This window comes from Ptychodera flava, chromosome 21, assembly GCF_041260155.1.
Source record: "Ptychodera flava strain L36383 chromosome 21, AS_Pfla_20210202, whole genome shotgun sequence".
NCBI classification, from domain to species: Eukaryota; Metazoa; Hemichordata; class Enteropneusta; family Ptychoderidae; genus Ptychodera; species Ptychodera flava.
Genome location: NC_091948.1, coordinates 834,000 through 857,003, shown reverse-complemented (window position 1 = coordinate 857,003; position 23,004 = coordinate 834,000). Strand labels below are relative to the sequence as shown.

General features: G+C 38.9%; 1 protein-coding gene across 2 annotated transcripts; it reads left to right on the top strand.

Moving 5' to 3' along the window:
* The first annotated feature begins 3,291 nt into the window (after window positions 1–3,291).
* On the top strand, window positions 3,292–22,616 carry LOC139121030 (ileal sodium/bile acid cotransporter-like). 2 transcript variants are annotated; one of them, XM_070685614.1, is made up of 4 exons: window positions 3,292–3,508; window positions 4,848–5,227; window positions 7,737–7,941; window positions 18,493–21,124. In XM_070685614.1, exons 2-4 carry the CDS (start codon window positions 4,851–4,853, stop codon window positions 19,396–19,398), a joined length of 1,488 nt encoding a protein of 495 aa, XP_070541715.1. In that variant the 5' UTR covers window positions 3,292–3,508; window positions 4,848–4,850; the 3' UTR covers window positions 19,399–21,124. The 2 variants fall into 2 exon arrangements, with proteins under 2 accessions (XP_070541715.1, XP_070541714.1); XM_070685613.1 differs by having other exon boundaries at window positions 3,296–3,434; window positions 18,493–22,616.
* The last annotated feature ends 388 nt before the right edge of the window (window positions 22,617–23,004 follow it).

The window sequence follows — 23,004 nt, the reverse complement described above, 5'->3', positions numbered from 1 at the left end:
TTCAATCGCTTCATGGTTATATTGTATGTACTCCCTGAAATGTTTTAGGCCCTAACCTGTACCTGCTGGTTGTATCACACGGCGTGTTTAACCTGTACACAGAGCAGTGGGTGAAAGAGGACTAACGTTCATTGCCCTTTTTTTCCATGCTCACTCTTTACACCATTGTCCCCAGAATTTGAAAGGAGAAAAGCATTACACCACATTAACAGTCGAAATAACTGGGTAGACAATAATGACGGATGAGGGGGGATTACAGATGCGCATTGCAAATGTAAACGCTTTCAAATCTTAGATGCCGCGCAGTTGTAAACCTATTTTCAAGAGAGTGGCGCTAATTGATTTGTTGATGGATATAGCTTAACTGTCCGTCGGACGATATAAATGTCTTCTGTTTGGTCACCTGGAAAAGAGACCGTTATCAGAGCCTGTTTTGTTTTGTTTTGTGCTGTGAATAACCTGTACAATTTCCTATTACAACCCCAAAGTTTGGGCGAAAATTTCTAGTGCGTCAGCACAGTGGACATGTCACCAATGTGAAAACTACCATCCGGTTTTTGTAACCCTACCAAGGTCGTCATGCGTCAACGTCGTGCAATGTCGGCCTATTCCATTAAATTGCATTGAGAAATGCCGGAAAATGGCAGTTTTAATATTGTCATTTTATCGAAGCTTTCGCAAAGACCAAATGAAAGAGGCTATGAGAAATGTATACAAAAAGTGTCACCATTCTCCATTTTGGGATGAAGGGGCAAAAACGCTTCTTTGTGACACCGATAAATTCTACGAAAATGCTGACTCACCATATGTTGTGGATATGTTTGATAAATGTTATTTTTCATTATTGAGTTTCATTGCTTTGTCAGCAACTCATGTCTTCAACCATCTGAAAGTCATTTTTAAAGGAATGTATAACATTATGAGTGAAGAAGAGTGAGTCGTAATAAACTCCGTACTTCTAGGGCTGAACTTTGATTTTTCAAAAGGCAAGGACGGATACATAAAACCAAAGATTATCTATATACAACGTATCTCATTAGGTAATATGAGAACACTTACTTTTTAATCATATTTCTCATCCTCTTATTGCTCTGTACACAATATGCCATTATAAAAAATGCCGATATTTTTACTTTTGGAAGTCACCCTATTCTTGCCTGGACTATCAATTGGCTTAAAGCCTAGTCCCTCGAGGGTCTTTGCAGGAATGTTAGCACTGTTTTGGTGATGTTTTCCTTCATGAGAGCATTTGTAGAGTGTAGCCTGCACAGTATGTCGATCGTCATACAGCCAGTCCCGGTGTAACTCCAATTTGTAGCATCGATCCCTCCGTAACCGTTCTGTTCCAACGAAATTAAGACAAAATGGTTATTTTTAAAACGAAAGAGACTTGAACATTATCAAGACGTATTACGATCATTAAAATATAAAGGAGCGCTTTTCACGGACACAAAAATGACAACGGTGACGTTGAAAGATCTGACTTGCTTCTAAGCGAAGAGCACAGTCTCTTCATTATATGGGGGAAATATCATCGATCTTATTCATTCATCCATAGCATTCTTCCAACATCCACAAAAGAGAGTCATTCGCAAACTATATGAACAGTCTAGTGTACAAAATTCTAATAAAAACAACTATCAGATGAATATAACAAAATATGATAAAATCACATGCAGATTAAGGTAAAACACCGCAACACACTATTAAAGAGAAATGGGCAATCTATAAAAGACGTGCGAAGAGCTGAAATATCGCTGCTTTAGAGAAAGTACAACGACGGCGTAAAAGAAACAACCTTATTTGTGTGGTACATTGGATTGTCCTTGTATTCTTATTTTCCTTGACCTTCTCTGTATCAACTACAGAGGGCTGACTATACAGCTGAAATATGATGATAGATATATGAATATAAATGCACATTGAATGTATAGGCCCACAAGTGAGTGCTGTGAGATGTATAAACAAGTAAATAAACATGGATAAACAGGTAACTAAATCTATGTATTAATATTATTAAACTGGAGGGTCATGGCTAGGCATGGTTCAGATCTTTGTAATATCTTGTAAAAATCTTCTCCCATGCTTTGTTATATATGTATGTGATTTGAAACTATATGAACGCGATGCCATTGAGTTGTATGGGAAAACCTGTCTGAATTGCGCTGTGCCTTGTGCATCCTAATAAAATGGTAAGACTGAAGAACAATCAACCAATGCTAGGCTGTGGCACAGAGTACAATACACAGAGTGGCAACACTTGCATGCCTTTTGTTCCATGGTCGTCTCGGTAGACTATTAGCTTTTCATATTAAAATGAGCTTCAAAGGTGTTAAACTTTTTGGAGGCTTTGTTTGTGGTTGATAATTACACGAGATTATGCGAAACATACGACGAGATGGCATCGTACTGCCAGTCGCGTAGCAACCGTAGTTACTTTGTGAGCTCTCAGGCCAGAAACACTGCTTCACGCCAATCAAAACATAACACGCCAGCAGTTTCATAAACATGTCCTTTCTTGACGCACGTGTAAAAGACGGTATGACTGACCGTAAACCATAGAGTAAAACCAGACAGTATCGATAAAAGGCTTTCAAATTTGTTTCAAACATACTCATTATATATTCATAAAAATATGAAAGGAATTTTTTAAAACGGTAAAACCCACTTTCCTGAAGCTCAAAACATTCCCGTTTTTGCCAGGACATCAATTCCGATCAGCACCACACGACAACAACAACACAAACTTTGTCGAACATACTTTCGCTTAACAATTGGTGAAAATCCGAAAATTACCGAAGGGTGCATGGTCGGCACTCTTCGGAAAAGAGAGCCAAGAGCTTCGCGAGGCGAGGCAAACATGGATTGCTTACGTAACCGCTTCACGCCTTAAACAATAGGTGTTGCCACTCTGTGTATGTTACTCTGTGGCTGTAGTACAATGGGCACCATCCTAGGGGGCCTGTTTGTATCCTACTCATCAAGAACGGTGCCCCAGAAAATCACTGATTTAAAACCAAATGAGAAAATGGCCCAGAGTTCTCCAGGTGTGCCAATATAAAAAGAGACTCGTTGGATGCTGTTAAAAACGATTTTCTCTTTTCTTTAATTCATCTACTTCGACCAAGTCTTGGTCGGTGCAAATGAGACAGTGCAGTTTAGTGTACTGTGGAAGCATGATGACGTCACTGCTATGAAGCTTTGAGATATTGTCCCAAGCATCCAAGCATTGATTGAATGTCATATGTAAATTTTAACTGTGAGTACTTAAAGACTTCAATAGAAAGAACGTTTTAAATAAAGTAAGCTTAGCAGGAGCTGCAGTGGCGCATGACTGACTCGGCAAATACGTTGTTTTTACACTAATCGAAGAGCCCCTGGGACAGGAGGTGAGCGACTTTGTCGTATCAAGGCCGTAGTACAGAAACAAAACGGTGAGAACAACATTTTTAGGAACCATTGGAGGTGTTCAGAAATCTGTCACTCGACTTGACAGTGTTAGTACCTGGTGTGTTATTCTGTTTCATTTTCTTTCATTTGATCGTCTCTGAAGTTGATGTACTACATGTATCACCGCTATGGTCGGTGCATCAGATGCAATCAACACGCTGAGGAGTTTTGAAGAAATTTAATCAAACGCAACCCAAAAGATCTTGCTATCAAAACAATCATGTTGACGGAGAACTCGACTCTGTTTATTCCTCCTGAGAATTCAAGTTTTCCTGCACGAAAAAGTTGTTTCGACAAACTTGGGACAAATATTTTATCAAGCAATGCATCATACATTACAACCTGTTTATCAGATGTTTCCATATTTTCTGGAGAGAGAGAGAGAGAGAGAGAGAGAGAGAGAGAGAGAGAGAGAGAGAGAGAGAGAGAGAGTATGGAAATACAAGTCGATCGCCGGTGGTGACGCAAAAGTATATTGGGTGTTGTTACTCCAAAACTTCATTCCTATATACTGTTGCGATATTATTAGTTGTATATCATTCAAACAATGTCTTAGATATTTATTCCGTCGGGATGCGAAACCTGTTATAAATGACACGTGAGAAACTCATACTCATAACTGTTACGATATGAATGTTTTCACTTCATCGTCGATGAGTAAAGTTCTTGCTGAGTCTATGAAAGAACGAGCACGTGACTTCATTCGTGTTTCTTTGCTCTCTGCCGTTTCATTGCGGTAGGAGATTAATGGCAAAACAAAATAACACAACGCCAATAGGTCGGCTACGACCCTTACTTTCATGTCAATAGTCTAGCTCCGCACACCTGAATAGAGTTGTTGAGGTCACACTAGCGATGCTCAAACATGAAAGAGCTGCACTTTCTGCACTTCAATGGGAGACCGGAAAGGGAGATCGTTTTGTTCGTGACCTTTTGTAACAGTGTCTATGCGGATATTTCAAGGTACTCTATTGGTTATTTGAGAATGTCTGTCTTCCCACGAACTTCCAGCCGCCCAGCTATTGATGGCACCGAGTTACCCCAGCTCGTAGAACGGGTCACGAAGCCGCAAAGTAACAACGACGGCAAAGCAGCAAACAAACTTCATGTTAACGAATTTTGCAATATTGAACACTGACGTAACTCATAGAAACTGGAACATTCTTTCACTTTCATAAATTAAAAGAACTTCAGATCACATGTGGTGTGTATACCATGAATATCACTGTTAGCTTACACTAATTGTAAAAAAAGTCATTAGTTTCGAGTCTGGAATTTCCACTTGTCATAAGCATCTGGTAGCATTAAGAAGGCTATAAGTTCGAACAAGAAATGAGGAACATTCAGTTGTATGTGGTATTCAACAGGGTAATAATCTTGCTTTCTCTATCACCCAGATCATGGAGCCTTTGAACTTGCACCACAACATCACCGTGGTCAGTTTAAATAACTCAAACTCGACAATACCAGAAGATGATGATACTCTCATGGCTCTCGCAAATCAGGTTCTGATCACAATAGCCCTGGCTCTCATCATGATCGGAATGGGCTGCACAATTACCCTCCAAGAAATCTGGAAAAACTTGAAGAGGCCGACTGGGATTTGTATTTGTTTTTTGTCACAGTTTGGTGTCATGCCATTGGTGGCGTTCGGTATGGCGCATTTATTGCAACTGTCACCCTATACGGCCATCGGTGCCTTGATAATAGCCTGCTGCCCTGGAGGCACTGTATCCAACATATTCACCTACTGGACCGATGGAGATGTATGCCTGAGGTGAGTGTTGGTACTTTTCCTCAACTCTGGCTTTGTCGCACGAATCAACGTACCAAGTCCCCTCGTTTGCATAAAAAACTCCCCTTCGACTGACTAACCTTTTGACCTTGAACCCGCGATGAGTTTTGGTTATAGCGTCTACACCCAGTAGAGTTTTACTGGCAGAGAGAAACCTAAGGAACTTCAAACTTTTTCCAGATATGATATCAAGAATAATTTATTGTTTACCGCGCCAGTGAATTTCAAAATTTACTGAGAGATTTCATCGTGTAGTACTTGATGATGATATAATTGTTGTCTTTCTTCAATAGAAATTGTCAGCAACTGTTTGTACTGTCAAAGTTTTGTCACTGCATTTGAATTTTAATGATTGCACAGTGAGAGAAAGGTAAGGAAAAGGACGAGGATCATCAAGATGAGATTCTACAAACTTTTACGGTTTGACTTTTTTACAATATAATTAATGATTGCAACCTTTTATCGGACTAGGAAAGCTTGGTTCGAGGTGGACTCTAAGTTGGAACGCCGATTGAAAGTTACCCAGTACATGTCAGATGTAAACAGTATATGTTGTAAACCGTTGTCGACCCCCTTCCCCGACTTCCATTGAAAAGATTCTGAACCCCATTGTACCGCTATCCTAGAAGACATATTCACATGAAAGCTTATAGGACAACTGTGCAATAACCTCACACGTGCTTACTGTACTTGTTAATTTCAACCGCATCTCCACGAGATAATGTGGCCCTTTAATCCAGAGATATGATGGATATGATATTTGAAAGATACATTGTAGATGAGAGCTGAACATGGACAGTACTTTGCATGCAATTGACAGAGAAATAACTATATGACTAAAGCTTTACGTCAAAAATTGATAGACAATAGTGGTGAACGCTTGTGGCGGTGACACGAAACTAATCGTTCGGACTGAGTGAGAGGAAGCGATATTAAAATTAATCTGTGTACGTGCGGCTAAGGTCGTGACCAGGAATTACTGCAGTTACTGTGAATGGCTTTGGAGCATTGGCATTAGACGAACTAGACACATAGTCTAAATCGAGGTGTTGCCAACACTGTCAGGTGTAATTATCAGCTGAGCAGTAATTCCAGTCGACCACAGAGAAATCAACTCTGCCAAAGTTGAAACATTGTCTTGCAGCAGGTCAGATGTAGTCAAAACAACTACACCTGAAACAGCTGAAAGCAAGTGATAAGACTTGGACAGTGCTTAGACATATGTGGTGGTTTTGTTTAGACTGCGTCCTACCTACCTGCTGCTAGACAATGTTTCAACTTTTGCAGAGTTGATTTTTTATGATCGATTCATGTTACTGCTTAGCTGTTGATTGCACCCGACAGTGTTGGCAACACCTCAATTAAGACAATATCTCTAGTTCGTCTAATGCCAATGCTTCAAAGTAATTCACTGTAATACGTTGTTACACTGTGCTAATTAAAACTCCGTTAACTTTAACTACTAATATGTTATCCTGTATTTTTTTCTAACTGTAAGAAACGGTTCTTCTCCTACTCCCCAAATTGTGTGGAAATACAAAGTCTTCAACTTGTTAACAAACATGCATACGTGTTTTCTCCAATGTCATTTTGACAACTCAATTGCATCCCGTGATGCAGTTCATTTTTGAACAATAAAGTTGCATTTTCTACACAATGCATGGTGCGGGCAGTATGACTACAAAATTTTCATCGTACTTTACACAAAAGATTAACAAATCTTTTACTTCTGGAACACATAGGCTATTATTCTTCCTATAATGCACGTTTTACGAATGAAACTGTTATGTTTGTCAATTAGCTGCTACAGGAGTAGTCACGTCTGGAGGGTAAACATTTGGCCTTTACATGTAATACATGTATATCTAAATTTCTGACTGAAAATCTTTGTTCCCTCGACGTTTTACATTCCTCACACTCAAAAGATTCACTTCGGAATTTGTTAGGATTTCAAAATGTTCTATAGGGAAGAATGGCCAACAAATGTTGCGATGACGTCACCGCCGTCTCTATACAAATCGAGCAATACTTACGTGACTGCTTCTTTTAAATAGTATGACTGGTAGTAGGGGGGAGAGAGAGAGAGAGAGAGAGAGAGAGAGAGAGAGAGAGAGAGAGAGAGAGAGAGAGAGAGAGAGAGAGAGAGAGAGAGAGAGCTGTGCGTGTGTCATCCTTTGCTGGGCCGGGGGCATCTGAGCACAACACTTGTTGGTGTTACGTTGGAGTGCCGCATCAGCACAGAATGATTATTCGGCTATTTTTTTCGTAGTTTTTAAATGTAATCATGATCTATTTACATCGCTGGATAAATCCGTTGTGTGCTTTCGAAAAAAAATCAAATATTTCCCGGTACGATCACTAAAGGTCACATGTTTAGCTACCGCCTAACAGGAACTGACCGGTATGTTTATACAGCTTTTTCAGTTCAACGACCTGTGCTTTCAGGGCCCGAATAGTCACACTTACTACCTTTATTTCTTTCAATTCTTAGTATCTGTATGACGACATGTTCAACTATCCTGGCCATTGGTATGATGCCACTCTGCCTCTTTGCGTACAGCCGTAGCTGGGTCAGCGCAATTACGGTCATACCATTCGTCGATATTATGTTAGCTCTGGTCGCCATCTTAGTGCCGGGTGCAATCGGAATGCTGATTAAATGGAAGTCAGAAAAAGTTTCCCAGATAGTGACAAAGGTAAGGCACATTTACAATAGCCTATTTGACGGACTCAAGACTATCCTTTGTTTTCCCCTCCTACAGTTTTCTCCAACATTTAACACGATTGGAACTAATTTGGGATAATTGGATATTCATATTTTTTCAAATTTCTCAAAAGTGTTTGATGCCACATAGCTGAATGTTGCAATATTACAAATTACTCATAAAAACAAGTCTGTAACTTAAAAAGAAAAGCACATGAGCTTACATTTGCAGGTTAAAATGACCTTACTTCACCATCCAATTATCCCAAATTAGTTCCAATCGTGTTATTTGTACTATGTATTTGGTCTGCTTGTTTTATGCGATGTCCCTTTACCATAAATACTTCAGTATGAGTGACTTTGTGCAGTAACTTTTTCAAAATATTGAGTTTTAAAAATTAGTATTACAAGAGAAGGTTGTACGGGAAGCAGTAGTAAATAGTCGGCCATGACTAAATATTGCAATATGCCCCCTCGGTTTCTTCACAGGGCCTTCCCAAACTCCGAGACTTCGTTTGCGCATGACTGGAAGTCAAATTCAATCGCAATACAAATATTCCGTTACCCTTTCTAAAACAAGTACCAAGTGTTTTCATCCCTTACAACATGCAGTAATGAAAGATTGTCTTTTCCTTTTCATGAAAGAACACATAACTGGAACGACTGCTGATTGCTTTATAATAGTCAAAGGAGCAAAGCGTTTGGAGTTTCAATGATTGCAATTATACAGGTCAACAATGTACCGACATTATTCGTGTACGGCATACTATATAGCCGTCTGTTTCCTAATTTAGCTTGAAATGAACGTGCACGACTTCAAAAATTGACCTGAATTGTAAACAAAAAGAAGTTAAAGAGCCATTGCCTGGAAATTTTGATGATAATTTCACTATTTTTGTTTTTATGTAAGTTGTTGTTCTTCTCAACGAAGCATATTGAAACACATTTATTTTGTATACACCGAGTCTATACGTATGGAATGCATTGTTATTGTTTACAATTAAATCTAGTCCAGACCAGAATTCTCATGTCGACAATAAGAATGCCGTCAAAACATGAACAGACTGAATTGACAAGTTGAACACCGTGTAATTCAACCCTGTAAAAATCGTCAAAAGTTACAGGTCTTGGTGAAAATGTTTTTTAACCTAAAAAGAAGTCCGTGTAACTTTCGCTCAGCTGTTCATTCGGATTCATGATAAAATTCAATAGTTCTATTCGCAAACTGTGACTGGTAGCTTCCTCCGAGACAAGAAACCAATTACTTATATATAAAAACAGGGTAATAGAGAGGGCTACCTTATGACAAACTTATGTTTACGTCGTACGGCAGCGTAGAAGCATGCACATATGGGTAATATCATGGGAAGCTTGCTGTTTATTCTTGTGATTCAGGTGATTTTGCGGCACAATTTTGTTCCGGGGTTGAAGTCTGTCAACAATAATAACATCGATTGTACATTACACTGGAGATAAATTCTGTCAACCAATGATATTGATTGTACATTACACTGGAGTTAAATTCTGTCAACCAATGATATTGCTTGGACATTACACACAGGCTGTGTTGAGAAGTTGTACACTAGGCATTTTTTACTCAATTTTGAAAGGCAAAGCATGAACTAGAAAATGTAATCTGTATATGTATATGTATGTGTCAAACATAATAACAATAATAATAATAACAACAACAACAACAATCACAATAATAATAATAATAATAATAATAATAACAAGGCAGTATTGCTGAAGGCAATGAGTACTTGGGCCGTGATAGAGTAATTTTGAGGACAATATATACTACTATTCAAATATGGTCTTGAATTTCCTCCTGTCAATTAGGCATTTGATTAACTGGTTATTAAACGAAGCAATGGCATGACAACGGCAAAATATGTCTAGCAACTTTTGTGGAGTTTGAGGCAGGGGTTCTTTATTTATAGTGAAAATTGCTTAAACTCCTTAAATATTCAAATTACAGCAAATTTCTTTTGTTCTCGATGGTAGATGTCTAATATTTAGATGGGCATATTTAGATTTCTACCCTATAGTTATCCCTATATACCAAAAATCGGACATCCAGCTCTATTGGCTTGCTCAGAATTAGATATGCGCATAATTAATGAGGTACAATATGTGGTGTCATAAGGTGTCCCACCATACCAAATATGAAGGGTGTAGCACTTGTGGTTACTGAGTTGTGGACAAATATATCTATTTGAGGTCCAAGGTCATTGAGGTCACGTGACATTTTGTCAAAATAATTGTATTGCTAAGTTATTCCTATACACCAAAAATCAGACCTCTAGCTCTATTGGCTCGCTCGCTTGAAAACAATCTCATAAACCTGGCCATATGGGCAACTGTGTATGGGCAGCTGGATGCTTGACTTCCCGGAGAAGGCGAGCTGTCACGTTCAAGCTCAGGATTATTTGTCGATCAAATTTCAGTAAATTTACCTTACCTAGATGAAATTTTGTCTATAGGCTGAAATTTCGCCGAATTTTGACGAAATTGCATCGATTTTTCAGGTTCATATCCGACATTTTTGAGTTTTGAGTGCAGACAGAAATAAGTTTTGAGGCAACATGGCTGCGACCCCATGTTGACCCCGGTATCTGCTAAAGTGCGGGTTGCGGGTTTTTAGAATTATGGCTAGATTTCTAATATATGTAATATGGCATTTAGTATATAAGAAATAAAACCTTTAGAATGTGTCCATTATCAATAATGATGATCAGGTCTATCGTACAGTATCCCTTTTCCGGCGAAGTCCATATTTCACCATCAGGTCAAGATGGTTAAAATTAATGAAACACTACTATGTGGTGTATTTTAACGTAATACTGTATATTTGAAGGCTGTTGAAAACATCAATGCTGTAAACTTGATTTTTTGGACTAAAGATGCTATAACAGACCAAACCAAATGGGTGAAAATACGTCATGTTTCTGAAAAAAATCAAATCTGCTAAACTAAAAGCGGCGATTCCGAGGACCAATTTATTTATTCCGAGCTGCCTGGCCATTACAAATAATTAGGGATCTGAATCACTTTTCTTTCTTGCCATGGATGTGAGTGAGAAATATACGTAATACCAGACTGACAAAAAAAAATCGCGCCTCGAAAATGTCGCCACTTATCGCGGAATGAAAATTGTTACATTTCTAGTATCAGGCCATAGGAAGTAAATTCTCTGTAATGCATCCATTCACAATTCGGTTCCAGGGCAACTCATACAGAAAATTAAACAATGCCTAGTTAAATGCAATGCATAAGGAAAGATTTGACTAAAAAAAGCGTAGAAGTGATGTGTATTGTAAATGCCGTGTATTTTTCATGAAATCTTTAAAAAGAAAAAGACGTACAACAAAGGACTTAGTTTACTTTGCCGTTTCGGTTCAAGCGAGGTCGCGATCTCAGAGAACGACATTCTGGCGCTAACATTTTACGCGAGAATTTCAGTGGGAAAAACACGCCGGTGCGTTGCCTTATTTTCAGGAATCGATCTAATAGGAATATTTTTGGATGAGTTTGTGTTCTGCAGCTCTCAATAATTTATCTCCTAATATCATGAACGTATGACTTGCACCTGCAGTATGATAGTCGCTCCATGCCGGTATGCCCCCTTCAAGCATTTGATCCAGCGTGACTTTGAAAAGTTTCCTAGGACTATAATCGTGTTCACCACAATAAAATTATTTGAAACGGCGTTGAAAACGATTTTGAAAATTGTGCTTTTATCGGCGGTTGAACTAATCTGAAGTGTGAGAAGGGCGAAAATGATATCAAAAAACACACATTTTTTCATGCCCGCAACCCGCAGCCCGCAACCCGCAAAATAGCGCATCCGGTTGACCCTGCCTAGCCCTGCGTACGATGCTATGTGCTACAGCTAAGGGACTGGTCAGTTTCTTCAGCCTGGGGGGGCCGGTGGATTCATGGGGGGGTCACCTTGTTTTTGACTTTGGTGATAGGGGGGGTCACCATGTTTTTGAAATGCCCAATAGGGGGGGTCAGTGTGTTTTTGAATTTTGACACAGGCTCATCATTGCCTAAAAATGCTAGTGTCATGTGCAGTCAGCCACAAATTTCATCATTCGTTGTATTTTTCGGGGCGCCCTTTGGGCGCGTGACTTTAATAATCAGTCATATTTTTCAGCTCGCCCCACTTTAACATATCAAGCATACATACATCAGAGATATCTGTACGTTCCATATTTTTCAGTGTGCTCTACAAGCTCATTACTTTAATATATCAGACATTTTTCAGCATGCCCTTCAGGTGCATGACTTTAATATACAAGGCATATATATCAGAGATATCAGGATGTTTCATATTTTTCGGCGCGCCCTTCGGGCGCCATACTTCAATAAATCAGAGATATCTTGATGTTTGCTAAGTGAAAGTGTACTGTTATGAAGTCTGCATTTCATATGAAAAGGATGACAAATTCCTGATACTTTTCTGTTCTCTCTATGAGAATTCAGTATGAGAAAGCAACATGCACAAATATTTCACAATATATATTTGATACAGTGACTTATTTTAGAGATAGAAAAATGACAAGATATCTTTCCTTCTCATTAATGCAACTATTTTCCTTTTTGTCACAGGTTTTCTGTAGAAAGATGCTTTTTTTATGAACAAAATAACAGTTAAAAAAGGCAGTTTTTGTCATTATTAGCTGTGCTTCAATGGTTTCAATGTTACAAGTTGTCCTCTCAGACACTGTACACATCAGATTTGGCTAAAAAAGCTCTCTTTGGCTCCTCAGGAGATTTAATTGGATGGTTGGCAAGTCTTAACACCCATCAAAGTCTTTGATTCACTGCTTTTTCCTCTTTGATATTAATGATTGACATCCATTTCTGTACAACAGTTCAGGACATCTGGTTAAGCATAGAAAGTGTGAGATACATTCACAGCTCATTCAAAATACAGCTCATTCAAAATGTACTGTATTCAAACTTTAAGATTGACACTTTGAAATTCCTATCTTACAACTGACATGTCAACAATTTCATTAAAATATAGCATGACTATTTAAAATATAAATATATGTAAAATGTAATATATATATATATATATATATATATATATATATATATATATATATATATATATATATATATATATATATATATATATATATAATTTATGTCCACCTTTTTGTTTTACCTATGTCGCGCGCCAGCGGGGGGGGGGTCACCCTGTTTTCGAAATTTAGAATAGGGGGGGGTCACCCTGTTTTCAAAATTTGGAATAGGGGGGGTCAGCCACTTTTTGACGTTGGCAAAAAATAATCCACCGGCCCCCCCAGGCCGAAGAAACTGACCAGTCCCTAACACGCATCGTACGCAGGGCTAGCGAGAGAGTTGCCGACATCGACGGTTATTTACGAGAAGTGAATAAAAGACTGTCGTTTTTGGAAGCGATCGAGTAGCTGAGGTAGGCTGGGATACGACTTAGGCCCAAGAACGCTGAATTTCGGCAGTAATTTGGCTTTTTACGTGAAGTCCCGAAATGGATTTGAAGTCACCGACCCTACGTACGGGTCTTTGCAGGGCATGGTGAGCGGGGCGATTAGCTGTAGCGGAACACACAGCATCGTACGCAGGGCTAGTTGACCCCAAGTGAAAATGTGTTCGTAATGTGTTCGCGATCAAATCTTCCTATATTTTTTCAGAATTTTCGACAAAATCATTGCTTCTTAAATCTTTTGTAAAATATAAAATACTAAAATAAAAATGCGATGTGCCATGTCTCCAGATTTCTAAAACACATCGTTCGTTGACCGTTCGACGGAATACTCATTTCGCAAACTTGTGACGCAGTTGAAATTCAATACTGACTGCCAAATGATCTTAATGAGACGAGATCATTCTAGACCCCGGTTCTAGACATCCTCCAAATTATCCAACCATTCGCGTTAGAGTTCAGCTCGCTTAGAGTATCATAACATTCTTCGGCCTTCGTTTAGATCGACCCTAATCTCTCCCATTTAGGAAATAAATACACAAGCTACCTCGACAAAACTTCGTGCACCATCCAGGACCAAACGCACGACAAATCTGTCTTGACGTCATCATCTCCTTACATGGTAATCGGCATACCGTATTTTTTAGCAAAGGAGACACAGAATACGTCGGAGTATTCAGTTTCAAAACGTATTACATTGTGTGATGTTGTCAAAAAAAGGTAATTTTACTGCAGTGGTATAAATTACAAAACACAAAAGTTCAAATCAGTTTATTTTGGACTGGCTTTACCCAACATTTCATATTGTTTCTTATGCCAGATTTGACCACGTACTTACTGGCGACCCCTTTACATGCAAATTTTGTGTCAAATGGTGTGTTCTCCTGGAAAAACAAACGTACGATTTTTATATGAAGGAGGCGAAATTTGCCCTCAAAACTCGAAACCACCCCTTTATGGGGTGTACCTAGCTATTTTGAACGAGCTTCTCGAATCTGCAGCTCTATTTCGAAATGGTGGTCTGGTTTTCTCAGCTCAAGGATAAGTGTTCTCCATCGCTGTGGGCATTACTATTCTCAACTGGGGGTACAGTTTCCAGTCGTAATGTTTTTCATTGTGTCCGGGATATAAAACCTTTCCTTTTCAAACTTTCACTTTGATTAACACTAGTCCACATCTTGTCAGTGATTAAACATGTTTCAAGTTTAAATGTTAAATTCTGGTCTCGAGCCCTCCTGTTCGACCAAACCGAAATTACCCCTCCCACTTTGGCTCGTCCAGCGGGTGTAGCAAGGGTCGTGCCATCGCCTAGGAAACGGAGGGTGCATTAATTGTTGCATTTCGATGCACATTTTGATTATATTCAGAAGATTTTGTGGCAAAAACTCAGATAGAGAAGCATTTATATTCACATCTCACTTATTCAATAATGGCGATGATGATGATGATGATTGTTGTACTTGGGCCTCAGCCCAAGTACATTTGTTTTCATTCCCTGGGAAAAAACTGTAAGGTATAACCATTTCTGGCTGAGACCAGGGAGGGCAAAATGTATTGGCTTCATCTTTCTTGGCATAATAAATGGCGTAATGATGTTAACTGAATGGAAGTGCTGCTCTCAGCCAGTCTTGAATAAGTGAGATGTGAATATAAATGCTTCTCTATCTGAGTTTTTGCCACAAAATCTTCTGAATATAATCAAAATGTGCATCGAAATGCAACAATTAATGCACCCTCCGTTTCCTAGGCGATGGCACGACCCTTGCTACACCCGCTGGACGAGCCAAAGTGGGAGGGGTAATTTCGGTTTGGTCGAACAGGAGGGCTCGAGACCAGAATTTAACATTTAAACTTGAAACATGTTTAATCACTGACAAGATGTGGATTAGTGTTAATCAAAGAGAAAGTTTGAAAAGGAAAGGTTTTATATCCCGGACACAATGAAAAACATTACGACTGGAAACTGTACCCCCGGTTGAGAATAGTAATGCCCACAGCGATGGAGAACACTTATCCTTGAGCTGAAAAACCAGACCATCATTTCGAAATAGAGCTGCAGATTCGAGAAGCTCGTTAAAAATAGCTAGGTACACCCCAAAGGGATGGTTTCGAGTCTTGAGGGCAAATTTCGCCTCCTTCACTTAGAAATTGTACGTTTGTTTTTCCGAGGGGAACACATCATTTGACACAAAATTTGCATGAAAAGGGGTCGCCAGTAAGCACGTGGTCAAATCTGGCATAAGAAACAATATGAAATGTTGGGTAAAGCCAGTCCAAAATAAACTGATTTGAACTTTTGTGTTTTGCAATTTATACCACTGCAGTAACATGACTTTTTTTTGACAACATCACACAATGTAATACGTTTTGAAACTGAATACTCCGACGTATTCTGTGTCCCCTTTGCTAAAAAATACGGTATGCCGATTACCATGTAAGGAGATGATGACGTCAAGACAGATTTGTAGTGCGTTTGGTCTTGGATGGTGCACGAAGTTTTGTCGAGGTAGCTTGTGTATTTATTTCCTAAATGGGAGATATTAGGGTCGATCTAAAAGAAGGCCGAAAAATGTTATGATACTCTAAGCGAGCTGAACTCCAATGCGAATGGTTGGATAATTTGGAGGATGTCTAGACTGATCTCGTCTCATTAAGATTATTTGGCGGTCAGTATTGAATTTCAACTGCGTCACAAGTTTGCGTCGAACGGTCAACGAACGATATTTTAGAAATCTGGAGACATGGCACATCGCAGTTTTATTTTAGTATTTTATATTTTACAAAAGATGTAAGAAGCAATGATTTTGTTGAAAATTCTGAAAAAAATATAGGAAGATTTGATCGCGAACACATTTTCACTTGGGGGTCAACTAGCTCTGCGTACGATGCTGTGTGTTCCGCTACAGCTAACCGCCCCGCTCACCACAGCCCTGCAAAGACCCGTACGTTGGGTCGGTGACTTCAAATCCATTTTGGGACTTGACGTAAAAAGCCAAATTACTGCCGAAATTCAGCGTTCTTGGCCCAAGTCGTATCCCAGCCTACCTCAGCTACTCGATCGCTTCCAAAAATGACAGTCTTTTATTCACTTCTCGTAAATAACCGTCGATGTCGGCAACTCTCTCGCTGGCCCTGCGTACGATGCTGTGTGTTAGCTGTAGCACATAGCATCGTACGCAGGGTTAGGGGTCAACATGGGGTCGCAGCCATGTTGCCTCAAAACTTATTTCTGTCTGCACTCAAAACTCAAAAATGTCGCATATGAACCTGAAAAATCGATGTAATTTTGTCAAACTTCGGCGAAATTTCAGCCTATAGACAAAATTTCATCTAGGTAAGGTAAATTTATTGAATTTGATCGACAAATAATCCTGAGCTTGAACGTGACAGCTCGCCTTCTCCGGGGAGTCATGCATCCGGCCAGCTGCCCATATGGCCGGGTGCATGAGATTGTTTTCAAGCAACGGCGGCAGACCGTACGGGGCTCTGGATATGAACCTACCGCGGTGTAGCTGTAATAACTGTTGCGTTGTTTTTAATCACCACGGACGAAGTCCGAGGGGACTTATAGGTTTGGTCATGTCCGTGCGTCCGTCCGTCCGTTCACGCCTAGTACCCAACCCCATACAGATGCACGTCGATTTGTTTCACAATGCTATCAAATTTGGCCGTGTTAGAGGACTTTTTAGTTTACACCTCCATAGACTCCCATGTATAAGGCAGTTCTCCATAGACTCGCATGTATGATGCCAAGAAAAATAAAAATTTAGTTTCTCATTGTATATTGCCTAAAGGATGCAGTGACACAATTTTTTTGTCCCCACGGATAAAGTCCAGGGGGCTTATAGATTGGCTCATATCCGTCCGTGAGTCCATCAGTGAGTCCATCGGTTCACGCAGATATCTCAGACATTTTGACAAAATATCATGTGACCTTGGTGACCTTTGACCTGAAATATACATTATTGTCCATAACTCAGTAACCACAAGTGCTAAACCTTTCATATTTGGTATGATGGGACACCTTATGACGCCACATATTGTACCCCATTAATTATGTGCATATCTAATTATGAGCGAGCCAATAGAGCAAGAGGTCTGATTTCTGATACTAGTATATAGGGATAAGTTAACAATATAATTTGTTTGACAAAACTTCACGTGACCTCAATGACCTTTGACCTCAAATATACATACAGTATTTGTCCACAACTCAGTAACCACAAGTGCTACACCCTTCATATTTGGTATGAAAGGACACCTTATGACACCATATATTGTACCTCATTAATTATGTGCATATCTTATTTTGAGCGAGCCAATAGAACTAGAGGTCTGATTTTTGGTATATAGGAATAACTTAGCAATACAATTATTATGACAAAATGTGACGTGACCTCAATGACCTTTGACCTCAAATATATATATTTGTCCACAACTCAGTAACCACAAGTGCTACATCCTTCATATTTGGTATGATAAGACACCTTATGACACCACATATTGTACCTCATTAATTATGCGCATATCTAATTCTGAGCAAGCCAATAGAGCTGGATGTCCGATTTTTGGTATACAGGGATAACTATAGGGTAGAAATCTAAATATGCCCATCTAAATATTAGACATCTACCATCGAGAACAAAAGAAGTTTGCTGTAATTTGAATATTTAAGGAGTTTAAGCAATTCCCGCTATAAATAAAGAACCCCTGCCTCAAACTCCACAAAAGTTGCTAGACATATTTTGCCGTTGTCATGCCATTGCTTCGTTTAATAACCAGTTAATCAAATGTCTCATTGACAGGAGGAAATTCAAGACCATATTTGAATAGTAGTATATATTGTCCTCAAAATTACTCTATCACGGCCCAAGTACTCATTGCCTTCAGCAATACTGCCTTGTTATTATTATTATCATTATTATTATTATTATGTAGAAAATAGATCAAAAGTTAAATTTAATGGACATTAAATATTGAGTTTCATTCCGTTTCATGAGGTAATAGTTCCTGCTAGCATATGAAGATAAATTTCGCGTTTTTTGCATATTGTTTACACAGGTATGCAGTGCGCTGTCACTTCTGCTCATCATCGTTATCACCATCATCCTTGGCATCAGCAAACCGGAGATCTACCGCAGTGAATGGAAAGCCTGGTTGCTGACCTCAATCTACCCTCTGTTAGCTTTCAGCTTCGGTTTCCTCGTAGCCTCGCTGTTTCGCCTGCCTTACAAGAAACGTCGGACCATCGCCTTCGAGACCGGCTGCCAGAACGTCGCGCTAGCACTGACGGTCATAAACATTTCGTTCCCCAGCGGGCAGGGGCAGCTACAGATGTTGATTGTGCCCATACTCTACAGTTTATTCTTGTTCATCGACTCTCTTCTCATCATTATGACATATGTGCTAATCTCCAGATTCTGCTGCAAGAAAAAACGGGAAGAGAACAAAGAAATTGTTGATCAGCCGGATGTCATTGTTCAAGAGAAGGAACCTGTCAATTGCAACGACGGCAATGTGAATCGCGGTTTTGATGATAAATCGCCCGTTGAATCAAACGGCATTGTCAATCCAGGCCTAGCGCCAGTTCTGGTTTTCAATCCCGAGACTCTGGACGTCGACTACGGGTACATCAGTAACCGTGAAACGCAGACAACTGGTAAAAAGGAATCTGACATCGCAGATCTCAAGGTCAATGGCCAACGAAAAGGTGAAGAAACCCAAGGTCGTGGTAACCATGCCAACAATGGTGATCTAGTTGACTCAAAGAACAATAACGTAAATAGACCGAGGAAAGATTGTGTTGGGAGACCAGAGTTGGACAATAACGAAAATGGCAGAAAACCTCCAATTGGAAGAGACAGACAACCTGAACAAGGCAAGAACACCGACAGTAATGAAAATAAAACGAACGAGCGGTTGACCATCAACGTAGAGGGAGCGGTAGGGAAAGAAACATCTGTATAAACAACTTACAGTTGTCGTACTTACCTGGTGAAAACAAACAGAGATGATCGGTATTTGCGACGCTGGATGAGACAGGATCGTACATATTTGCTATTCACAAAGCTGTAAAAATTACCGATTTTAGTAATAGTTGGAGTAACTTTAAAACGGTACTCCTTCACGATGCACACTGTCGCCAATACACAAAGTACTCGGTATTAAAAAAAAATGCTTGGAGATAGTTTGAAGGCTCACGAGCTGCCCCTCATTTTAATTTGTGGACATCAACATATTCTTGCAACTTTGACAGATATCTTTATAATCATATCCAGTAAACGAAATTTGTGATAGGATGGACCGGAAACTTTGAAAGTTCCTAAATTATAAATTTTCCGCCACTTTCAAAAATTTGTCAAAACACAACAAAAACAAACAGAGAAATTAAAAACTTAGTGGTTGACATTCTGTGCCATGCATTCCAATGGATGAGATCGTGTTATTTCAGTGGGGAGGAGGGGTACTAATGACATGCAGAATATCTGCATTTCTTTTCCATATTTGTATGCAGGTGGCCATATAAGAGTGGACACTTATTCATTTGCCTTGGTGCAACTTGGACACTTTTACAGACATCCTCGAAGTTGGTATATTTACAGGAACTTGTAAGATCAAGAAAACCATGCCAAAAATTGCAGCTTATGGGCCTTTAAATGTTCGTTTAATTATAATGGACTTTAATGGACGTTGAATAGATATTATGAAACCTTTCAGCAACAAAATGTGGAAGGTAAAGGGAGGGGTAACACCCATACCCACACCCCAATGAGATAGAACTTTACAAAGGGGTGCATATTAAGCTGTGCCAATATCTTCTTACCTGGCACACTAGATGGCAGGATAAAAAGTAGGAGTGTGCCAACGAGAAAGGCTTGGGGAGAGCCAGACAGAATTAGAAACTTAAAGTTTATTGTAATTTCAAAACAGTACACCAAGTTTCACATTGAACACACTTATGCCAGGTAGACAACTTTATACGATTCAATAATGAAGCTGAAGAGCTAAGAGCTATGGTCTGATATTTGTAGATTATCCATAAATGAAAGTAGTGAAGACTTGAACTTTCGCTCAAACTTTCCTCAATGAAACTTTCGATCATTCTTTAACCAAATCGAGAATAAAAATCAGGGATCACTGTGCTAAGTTTGGTACCAGAGAAACAAATTACCTAACATTTACCGATATTTGAAAATGGCTGCCATCCATGTATCAACTGTATGTTGAAAACGAAAATTTCGATTTTCGAAAAACTAAAACTGTGAATTTGTTTCCTTCTCCATGAGCTTTAAAATGAAGCTCCACACGCTGTATACTAGAAACTTACTGTGAAAATTTAAGAGCCAGAATATCTGTCTCTGAGGTACGTTCTATTTTGAAGACATGACGTCAGAAGGGCTGTCTACCGCTGAGACAGTCCACAACAATATTACCTTGAAAAGTGAGCGATACACGGCATTGTCTTGAAGCCAAGCTTGTCTTCCAGCATTGATTTGTATGTATAACTGACATGTCCCGCAATGCATCATAGGATTGCAAAAAGTGTCGGTTTCTTGGTGATTTTTGTGTATCCGTTAACTGAAAGAAGATCACGTCACAACCATTTAACATTATAGTTTTTCAGACACCCAAAGTTTTACAGTGCTTTTATGGACTCATTTCGTAATCAACAGATTGAATAAAGTTTTCTGTGAAAACCGAAGATGTAATTTTTCCCAAAGTGTTAACATAGAGTGTAGTTGCCAGTTTGAATTTCCAATATCGTTATCTGTTAATTTCAAGTGATTTCTTTCACTTAATTTTAAACTTTGCACGGTAATTCTGATTTTTCTTATTATTATATATAAATAATAATAATGGTTTAAAGTTTCCCAAGGAAAGTTTTTTTTTGCAAAAGTTAAGAATGTATATATATATATATATATATATATATATATATATATATATATATATATATATATATATATATATATATATATATATATATCAACTTCTTCAACACTGCACATGTGAAACTCAATTTTGTCAAAAGATACGTTTATATGAAATGTTATACTCTAACCATAGACCCTCGAGAAAAACTCAAAATCTATGCCCTTGTGTTGACGGATCTTTAGGCGTCAGTGTCAGCACTGTCAATAACTTCGTTTTTTTTTTTCCAGGACGTATTTTTTGTGAATAGTAAAATGTTTCACTGCCACACGTCGCCACATTGAAGAACTTATAAGGAGATGACTTTCACGTTTAGTTGGAAGAATTTCTCGCTATTCGTCTTCCACTGTTCCCTCACTATTTTGTGCAAGTCCGAGGCGTTACTTGTTATAATGTCTCAATTTTGAAACAACCAGAAGTGCATTACTTGCCAAGACAATGATGCAAGCGTTTGAAATTTTAATCACACCTCGGAACACTGCCAGGATCAAAATTAATGAAATAAATCTATTTTGCCAACGAAACGGTGCAGAAATTTGTCAGGTGATATACAATAACGGTGTATGACTTCGAAAATCTTACCGCACTGCCAAAATTAGAACTGCCAGATTTGAAATGCAATTGATTAAATGCTCAACACTAAACGACAGTACAATCATGTATATAATGTCAGTATTTTAATTGCTTTATATACTTAAATGAAGATATACAGAGGATTTTTACTTCTAAGTGTAATTATTGTTTATCTAGCCATGTTGGTCACACTAGCATTGTCACTGAACGGTAACAGCAGATATCACTGCCTGAAGAGTTTCCTGGGATACTCTTGTAACAGCAGTTCTCATGTTGTGACCTCGCAACAGATGTCATGCACTCGAGTTTTTGTAATTTTCACATTTTATGAATATTTGTACATTAGTCATTTGAGTCGGCCCGTGTCCGTCATCAGCTTCGATGACTCAACTTTCAAGGGTGAACATTAATTTCTGATATTGTGACCTCTGGACAGATACAATCACCTTGAGTTTTATGACTAGTTATGTTATTTTGATCATTTTACCAGTTGTTTGTACCACTTTTCATAATCCTGCCTGTAGAATTTACCGGACGCCTACTAAATTGGTGACTCAGAGCATCTGGGGCACCGAATTGCGTCACACTAATATTTGGACCTCATAACAGATTTTCGTGAACTTGATAGTCTGTAATTGACCTGATTGATGATCGATTTATTAAATATTATTTCCATCGTACTTACGTCGCACTCACATAATTTAAATTTCAAAGAGATGCTGTACAGAAGAGCATGGCTCACGTATGTCAAGCTTGTCATTACCTCCTAGTCAGGCGCATCTAATTTGCGCATGTCAGGGATGACATACAGGAATATATCAACCAATCATATTTCAGTTGGTTGCATGTCAGTTTATTCTGAGTTGTCAAATTGGCTGGTCTATTTTCCAAGAATATCGGCACCGATCTATAGCTAGAACAGGTGCATCTCTAAATCACCGTTCCCAAAATTATACGTCAGACAGAGATCGATTTAAGTTACCCATGTGGTATGATCCAAAGTCACGCTGGCTATTTAAGAATCAATTTAAGGACGGAGACAAGAATAAAACACGCAGACTCAAGAGT

Bases quoted from the DNA above. Each gene is read 5' to 3' on its own strand.
- LOC139121030 (XM_070685613.1), top strand. From the start codon at position 4,851: ATGGAGCCTTTGAACTTGCACCACAACATCACCGTGGTCAGTTTAAAT. The intron at 5,228-7,736 runs GTGAGTGTTGGT...TTCAATTCTTAG, and splicing joins GATGGAGATGTATGCCTGAG to TATCTGTATGACGACATGTT. The intron at 7,942-18,492 runs GTAAGGCACATT...TTGTTTACACAG, and splicing joins TTTCCCAGATAGTGACAAAG to GTATGCAGTGCGCTGTCACT.